Below are 9,375 nucleotides of genomic sequence, written 5' to 3' on the forward strand. Positions count from 1 at the left end.
CTACTGCCCTCCTCCGGCCGTCAGCTGCGGTATGCGGCCACCGAACCAGCGCTTGCAGTCGTAGACGGTGCAGAAGGTCTGCAGCGCCGTCATGAGCAGCAGCACCACCGTGGCCAGCAGCGTCAGCACCTTCCACGACCTGAACACGTACCGCTTCAGCATCTTCCTCGCTCTCACGGCGGCGCTCCGGTTCCGGTGCGCGTTCACCTCCGTGATCACGCAGTCCAGCAGCGGCGCCTTGCTCGGCCGCACTGCCCGGCACATCCCGTTCCACATGTCGGCAGCCTCCTTGTTGCTCTTCATGCCGTTCACGATGATCCCGCACCCCGTCAGGATCTTCACGTCCCTGGGTGTGTCGATGATGCCGTTCATCAGCTCCGTGTACCGCGCCAGCACCAGCGGCCCGCGCACGGCGGCCGTCTCGTACGCCACCAGGTTGCGGAGGATCACGTCCGTGTTGCTGTCGAGATGGAGCACCGGCAGGGTGAGCGTCGCCGTGGCCGCGTCAAAGGCGATCCCGGCCACGCCCTCCGGGGCCGGCAAGAACCGCACGCCGCACGCGGCCAGCTGCGCCACCGACGGGATCATGATCTCCTGCGCCAGAGGCGACTTGATGATGGTCCCCAGGTTCACGCCCTTGAGCAGCGCCGCCACGTCCGTCGACGCCATCAACTTCCCGAGCAGCTGCGCCACCCCCGACAGCTGCGGCACCTTGCCCACAATCCACCCCGGGAGGCTCGAAACCAAGCTCATCGGCTTGGTGATTAGGTTCTTGATGAACCGTGCAGGCGGCACGTCGAGGCTGGACACCTGCATGCACGCCTGCTGCACCTTGTCGGTGTCCGGGACCTGCTGCTCCTCGACCGCACCGTGCGCGTCGAGGGAGATGGCCACCTCCGGGACCAGCGGCGGAAGCTTCGCCGCGTTTTGCTGGGCGGAGACGGCCGAGGCAGGCACGAGGAAATGGTAGAGGAGCTCCAGCAGGTGCCCGTGCTCGGCGATGTCACCGGTGAGGGCCGGCGTGTTTGTCTTGATGGGGCACACGTCCCTGATGAAGCGGTCCAAGACGACGCGCATGGCATCGGCGGCGGCTTCCTCGGAGCCGTGGCGGAGCTGGAGCGCGGCGGTGAAGAGGAAGAGCGGGATCTGGTTCTCGAGCATCATGGCGTCCCGCACCGTGGCGTTGATCCAGTTGGGCGAGGAGGACACCAGGTCCGTCGCCTTGTCCACGTGGTACTTCTCAAGGAAGTCAAGGAGGAAGCACGTGTCGATTGCCATCATCCATGACAGCGTCTGCTCGTTCAGCTCAAGGAACCTACATTCATTGCACATACGATCGATGGATGATGCATATTTTCTTTCTAATGATAATAAAGCAATATTTTTAGTTTTACGGAAATGCTATGCATCTCAAATCGGACGTCTTTTGATGGCAAATTACGTGTCGCGAGTGGCAATTCCCTTCGGTAAGCATGGCAAATCCTTTGACATCATTTTTGTAGAATGATCCTAGTTTTATCCTATGTTGAGGATATCGCTTATCGTTATCGTCTTGGTCAGCTAGGGATTAGAGATTAATCGGAAATCGGTCGATTAATCGATTTTATCGGTCGACTATTAATCGGATATTTTTGCAAATCTCAGGTACCCAACACTAAAATACGTTATATTCAACACCAAAACTTATTTGATAGAAGTGTTACCTTGATTTCTAGCCTTTGAATCCTTGTATAATGACAAAAAAAATAGGACACAAATACATATTGCGCAACAAGGTCCACATAACATAAATAAACATAGTTTTCGCTAACATAGTGCTATGAATCGGTCCAGAAGATAAATGGTGAAGATAAGGCATAATCTTATCGGTCACCCCCCGATTAGCGATAAATTGAAAGATTAATCACTGAATCGAAAGATTTCTTGAACAGTGTATCACAACATCGCCACAACATACATCTACCATGCATGCATGGACGGAGAATCTAAAATTTATCTATATCTTAAGAAACTAAAAAAAAAGGGCCTACGCATCCGCCGGTTGAGATCAGCCGGGTCGCGAGCCGTCGGATTACCGCATCACATGGCCGAACGCGTCTCCATACTGCAATACAGGTCTTGTTGCGGAATTATTTCTGCCACACAGGTCTTATTGCGGAATTTATTTCTGCAACACAGATCTTTTTGCGGAATTATTTCAGCAACACAGGTCTTGTTGCGGATTGTTTTTTTTTTTTTGCAACATTAGTTTTTTTTGCAACTGAGGTCTTGTTGCAGAAAAAATTCGCAGGAGAAGTTATGTTGTAAAAACCTCCCGTCATAGAGTATTGCAACACCGCATATGTGGTTATAACATGATTTCAGCTAGAATCTATTGAGCTAATTTGGTTCTTAAGGTTTCATCTTTGTACTCCCTCTAGTCCTTTTTACTCGCATATAAGATTTATCTGAAGTCAAACTTTGTAAACTTTGACCAACTTTATAGAAAAAATATCAACATTCACAATACGAAATCAATATCAATTGATGTGTCATGAATTCAATTTTCATACTTTTTAACTTTAATATTGTATATCTTGATATATTTTCATATAAATATGGTCTGCTTTATGAAGTTTGGCTTAAAAAAATTCTTATGCGGACTAAAAATGATCGGAGGGAGTATCTTGCAAAAGTAACTAGGCAATGTTGCTTGTTTACCCGGGCATATGTTCTGTGTTGAGTTTCACCTAAAAAGGGAATTTGTTGTTTCTATCTTAATTTGTGTCGTGGCTTAGTTATTTTTACAAATATGAATTTAACTAACAACTTTAAAGCTCTCCGTTTTACAAGTATACATTTCAAATGTATGCAACTTTGGTGCCAACAAGATTGTGTAACTGGAGTATGTGGGTAGCTTACAAAGAAATTCTTGTGCGTAACTGGAGTATGTGTGTGCACATCTATGAAAAGTATTATTGCACGTATGCATATGATCGATCGAGATGGCATATGCTTTTCTAATGATACTAAGCAATCTTAGTTTTGTGAAAACATTGACACAATATAGATTATTTTTTACACAACTTATAGATTTGAATGATGACCACTTAAGGATTGATGATGAAATTCGAGAGTTAGATTCAGACATTCAGTACTAGTCAAAATTATAACTAGGAGGAGATCAAACATTGCCAACTTTCGAATTTGTGATGGGCATGGTTTATACTAGCTAGTTTAACTTTCATTAAACAATGTGATTATAGCACTATTTCAGCTAGATTTTATTAATCTAGTTTGCTTCTTGAGGGTTCATCTTAATTTCTTGCAAAAGTGAGGCAATTCTGCTTGTTTACATGAGCATATGATTATGGTTTTGTGGTGGTGTACTTTGAGTTTACATATCCAAGATCAATTGTAGGCGGGCCCTTTTGAGTTAGTGTGTGTTGTGGGTTGAGTTTCGCCTAAAAAGGGTATTTTGTTTCTATTTTAATTTGTGTTGTGACTTAGTTATTTCTAAATATATGAATTTTACAAGTATACATTTTTAATGTATGCAACTTTGATACCTACAAGATTGTGTAACTGGAGTATGTAGGTAGCTTACAAACAATTTCTTGTGTCTGTATATAGCATATAGTTATTTCTTCTGTTTATAAAGCTTGCAATTGTATGCTCTGGTTTTCTCTCTTAACAAAACTAGAAGGTAGAATCAATATGAAATAATTTTTATGTTCGGATTGTCATGTGGTCTATAGTGTTAGTTATACATCATGCAACAGTTCAAACTTTTTTAGTAGGTAATCTGACTTTATTGATTGGGTAAATAAAGTACATTATATCAAAGAAAGTGAAACAAACACAAACATAAAGAGTCCCAATGAGGCGATAATTCAACGATTTAATAAGCTATGCAACTATAAAAGTTTGAGTTTATTTTTCCTCTCTGATTCTCTGGTACTAATGTCATCTTAGTAATACTACTTAGCTTGCAAAATTAATTGACAATCAATATTGTGTGTGTACATCTGCGATCAACTCAGCGTGTTCCTAAAATAGTTTTATTATTATTATTTTCCATTGTATGGGGATGCAAGTAAAATAATCTACAGTTAAATAACACTACTGTTTATTTGCCTGTCAAACAATGCTTGATTGCATAATCCTAATACGAATAACCACATCGCACAAAATTGTTTTTTAATGGGAAACAACGGGACTCTCCTACATGTACTTATAATAATTCATTAATAAATGTACAAAAAATCATAGTGAACACAGAAAAGAAAGTATACATGAAGTAGAACTAAAAAGAAACAAAGGAAAAAGGAAAAAAAGGTACAAATATGTACAACTCAGATAAGAAATAATCTAACGAGTTATTGGAAAGATCTAACCCAGGCTTAGAACTAATGATATCTTTCCCTTATCTAGCAAGCTTAGTTCATCCTTCATATTCCTAATAAGGGTAAAAAGAAGACACCAATTTGTGACCGTGCGTCGGCCAGACATTTCAAATTGCGTATTGTAATCCCGTAACCAATTAATGTGAAATCTTAATAGATCTGCATTCTCAACTGCTTTTCAAATGCTCTCAAGGCAAACCTAAGAAAAAGAACAGAAGAGAAGAAAAACACCAGTGTGTGTGAAGTACATTTATGGGTGAAGATAGACGGCTACTCTACTAGATTTGATGGAATGCCTAGTGTCAAGTTTTTTGGCAACTCGACAAACAACCCTTTGTCGAGTGTGCCAGAAAAACACTTGGCAAATAGGTGGTTTGCCTAGTATTAAGACTTTTCCAGGTGCACATTACAACCGCAGTGAATGGTAGACTGATTGTGGAACCATCTTGGCCGAGTATTTTTTGAAAAACACTCGGCAAACAAGTAAAAAAGTGGGTTGCATGTGTCCCTTTAGATTTTTAACATCAAACTTTTGAATTTTGTGTTTATTGCTGGAGGGACCTAGAAATATATATAAGTACATCAAGATAATTTTTGTTGAATTTATGGCCCTTCTTTTACATACATGTAATGCAAAATTGAATATTATCTGGTAAATTGCTAGTAATGGAGTTAATGTATTAAAGGTAGGAAATGATTCCAGAAAAATGACAAAATTTTGTGATAGCATTGTAATGTCATATGTTCCATGTGGAAACATTTAGGGATGTTTGTGATGAAAAAACTAAAGGTACTACAGAAGGTACCTTAACTTGGTATTTCAAAAATAAAAAATGAAAAATATTTCACAACAGGATTGAAAAGTGAGTCTCATTTGTGCATACTAGTGTAAAAAAGTTCTATAACAAATGGGTTGATCTATATTTTAGGTTGTCTCCAAGAGATGAAATGAAATGTTAAACATCCACGTGGCATAACTAGATGACTAACAATGATCTTATCAGGTTTTAATACTAAAAGATGCCAACAAAGTCTGAAAAACATGAAACTTGGCATGGTGACAGATATGACCTCAGTAGGCTATGGTAAAAATTTGAGAAGGTTTCATAAATGTTGTGATGTACGCTGCTTAGAAATTGAAGCAGCTCCAATGAAAACTCTTTGATTTGAAAGAGAATGTGTCAACTTTGAAAGCGAAGCGGTAGTTGCTTCATCGTTTGACCTTGAAGTGTTTTCTACACTCAACATACACTATTATATTTACTATGTTGAATTTTTTTTATGTTTAGGCTTTGTTTTCTTGACTAAACAAATTAAATTGGATCGAAAAAAGTGAAACAGACATAAATATCAAGAATACTGATGATACAACGATGAGTAGATTAGTTAAGCAATACAACTACAGTAGGTTGACCTCTCCTCTTTGATCTTTTATATCTAAATAACTAGCCCGTACTACTAGATTTCTCTGCACTTGGGTGTTTCCACATCACCTCAATTATTGATAGCCGCCCGATCAAAATTGCGTGACAACATGTCATGTATACTCAGAAGTTACATCTTTTCTATTAATCCGTTGATGAAAAAAAATGCCACCTCATCAAGTCATGCATGTTATATTTTTAGCATTAATATATTATTGTAATAAATGCCACCCCATCAAGGCATGCATGTCTTTTTTTGTCCAGGGAAATCAAATCATGCATGGACAGTATATGCTTTCGATGGTTGGAGCAAAAAAATATAGTACATGCTTCATATTTTTTTAAAGATGCTGTCTTTAGTTCAGTTCAAAAGTTTTCCTCTTTTTATATTTTTCATCACATGCTTCTTCTTTTTTAAATGTAAACTGAGAACACCCTTTCATTTGTTTGTCTATTAATTATATATATTTTAAAGTATGTATTTATGTATTTTCTGTCACACAATTCATACGGCAACGCGCGGGGCATCACCTAGTTCTCTATGTGCCGATGTCATCTGAGTATCTAGCTTGCAGAAGAATTGGACAATATATTACTTAAATATTGAAGGCATTGTGCCTCGTTAACAACAATAGATGTGTGTATGTGTCTACGATGTAGACAAGTGTGTTTCTAAAAGGAAAACATGACGATTCCGGTCATCTTTAGTTCAAATGTTTTATTTTTACCTTTTTATGCTAGGGGGTGCAAGTAGCAATCATTCACAATTTTTTTTTGCGGGAAGCAATCATTCACAATTAAATAACTCTCCCATTTTCTTTCCCTTATCAATGCTAGATTAAAAAATCTTCATAAGGGTAGCCAGATGACACCAATTTAATTGTGACCGTGCCGGCCAGAAATGTCAAATTGTTGTGCTCATCTCTACGTTCTCAACTGCCTTTAAAAACATCACAAGGCCAAAATAAGAAAGACTTTGGACAGCAAGCAAGATAAAAAAGCGCACTGACTTGTGAAATACATTTATGAGGAGAAGAGAGGGCCTGTTATTCATTATTTTAGAATAACACAAATTAAATTATTGTTTAGCATCTCCATTAGTTATACCTAGTGTGGTGGCCCACACACTTGTGTGGCTCAATTTTACTCTGCGGATTTCATAAATCTAAGCCGACATGGCTACCTGTGTAACTTAATTATGCAGCCCTTTCATACATTTTTTCCCAATGTGGAGACATCAAACTAGTTTGCAACTATTCTATTTTGTGGCCCCCCTCCACAAATATATTTTGGAGGAAGTTTCTATGAAAAATAGATCTAATAAATAAAAGCTTAGATGTAATTTTATGTTTAGTTCCTTCACCTGCTTTAACACTGCTTGTATTTTATGTAATTTATTAAAAGGAAACTTTAAACAGAACATAGGTATATTGAATTTATCTTTATTACTCCATGTATCTTGTCCTCCCTTAATTAAAGTGATTTCTTATATGATCCACTGCCTATTGAATCATACACAAAGAGAATTTTGCATCGTGAGTGAAATATATAGATGGCCCTCATAATAAACTTGTGTCCTAGTTTTGTTGAGGGTCCATCTATCATTGTGTATTACATCTGTATGTATTTATTGAAAAGTTAAAAAATTTCTCACGCGCTCGCGATGTATAGCTTGTCCTTTCTAATAATGTTGGCAATGCATATTATTAAGTTATATATTTTTAAGTACAGCTAAAATTATTAAATTAATTATTAGCAAAATAAAATAAAAATATTTATTAGATACATCTAACTGAACCTCATCATACCATTTTTGCTTCATTTGTTAACTAATACTGATTTTCCCAGAAAAAAAATCTGAACATAAGATATTTTTTTGAGGTTATAATTCTGTTTTGAGAGCTTAATTAGATGGATGACTAAGTATATCTCTGCTATATACTAGTATTCGTGTATGTGCAACACATGTTAATATTAGACAATATATTAATTGCATTGCACACTACTATTCAGCAAAATCATAATTACATATTGATATTAGTTAGTATATAACTAATTGCTTTGCGCTGGCTTTCATCAGTATGCTATTAATTAGGCGAGGATGCTAATCTTGTTTGGTGCTAAACACGTTTAGCGCTAAAGACTGGGAGAATGTAGATCTTTTTTTGTTGGGAGACAATATAGATCATTGGATAGACATATGGTTGAACACATGAGATGTGTTGGATCCGCAATTCACACTTTTTATATTGATATAGATATATCTAAAAATAACACAAACATACAAAAAAAGTTTGCCCTTACGTTAATCGTCCGTTCCTACGGTCCCTCCCCGTTTACGTTTTCTCTCCCATCTCTGGATTTTCCCATCAATTTTTCCTTTGTTTTATTGACTTATCAAATAAACATGATTTTATTTAGTAAGCCAAATAAGAAATTATCAAATAAAATATTTTTAAAAATTATGCAGTAGAAAGGAGAAAATGCTGTAGAGCCGGCGGTACCTGTGGTATGGGGCCCTGATCTTGTCCTGCATGCCGACGAAGTTTTGCACGAGATGGTCGAAGGTGTGGTGAGGGGCGAAGAGCTGCTCGGCGCGCTTGGCCGCCGCGAGCTTGTAGCGCTCCATGTCCCTCAGCCCGGGCCGCTGGTAGTGGTACGGCCCCAGGGCGAAGTGCTGCGGCGTGTACGCCTCGGGCCTCGTCGATCGCAGCAGCCTTGGCACGTCGAAGACCATGGCCACGGCTCCCAGCTCCTCCGCCACGGCCTCCATCCGCCGCCGCACCTCACTCACCCACCGTGACTCGTCCAGCTCCACGCCGGCGTTTGCCGCGGCTGCCCGCACGAACCGGGCCTGCGCCTGGAGCTGCGGCTGCGCCAACGCCATCGTCCTTTTGTCTGAGCTTAGCTTAGCTTAGCTTACTGCGTACGTAGGTAGGTAGTTCCTGGTGCTACTTGCTTCTTACGCGAGCTGTATATATCGCCTCCAATGGCTTCTAATTAATTGACTAGACCAAGATAACCAGCGAGGTCAATATATATCGCCTCCAACGAGTAATGCATGTAAACCTTTGTATGTTTAGCATTATTAGCCTCGAATGATGTTGCTCCTCTTGGTGTGTACACATAGAGTATGCATGCAAGTGGCTGTGGGTGGTTAATCATCATATATGGATCAGTAGTTGCGTACTAGTAGTAGTAGTAGTTAAAAACCAAGCTTATAATTATCAAAAGTGTGAAACATGCACCACACCAGACAGGTAACTAAATTAGTAGCGTCGTGACCTGGAAACCAGTGCTATTTTAATGCCACGGTGAACAAGTTGCTACGTCTATACGTACGTGTGTGTTGGCTGTATGCACGTGGGCGTGACGTGATGAATGACCAGATGCATCGTATGGTACGTGGTGTACGTTAACCAAACGGACATGAAACATATGCATTGCAAGGTTGGCCGTCCTTACGTCGTGATGCGTTTGTACTACCACTATATGTATGTACTCCCTCCGTTCCTAAATACTTGTCTTTCTAGGCATTTCAACAAGTGACTACATACGAAGCAAAA

The 9,375-nt window shown here is 39.9% G+C and overlaps 1 protein-coding gene across 1 annotated transcript; it reads right to left on the minus strand.

The window, feature by feature from the left end:
• LOC119337398 (putative UPF0481 protein At3g02645) lies at nt 1-8,696 on the minus strand. Its single transcript, XM_037609524.1, has 2 exons — nt 8,314-8,696; nt 1-1,315 (listed from the first exon to the last, which is right to left on the minus strand). The coding sequence occupies exons 1-2, from the start codon at nt 8,694-8,696 to the stop codon at nt 1-3; spliced, it is 1,698 nt and encodes a 565-aa protein (XP_037465421.1).
• Nucleotides 8,697-9,375: the final 679 nt, after the last annotated feature.

Source organism: Triticum dicoccoides, chromosome 7B (genome assembly GCF_002162155.2).
Source record: "Triticum dicoccoides isolate Atlit2015 ecotype Zavitan chromosome 7B, WEW_v2.0, whole genome shotgun sequence".
Lineage (NCBI taxonomy): Eukaryota > Viridiplantae > Streptophyta > Magnoliopsida > Poales > Poaceae > Triticum > Triticum dicoccoides.

Excerpts from the sequence above, each read along its gene's own strand:
- LOC119337398 (XM_037609524.1), bottom strand. The coding sequence starts at position 8,696 with ATGGCGTTGGCGCAGCCGCAGCTCCAGGCGCAGGCCCGGTTCGTGCGG. Across the intron at positions 1,316-8,313 it reads ATCAGGGCCCCATACCACAG|GTTCCTTGAGCTGAACGAGC; the intron begins GTACCGCCGGCT and ends CAATGAATGTAG.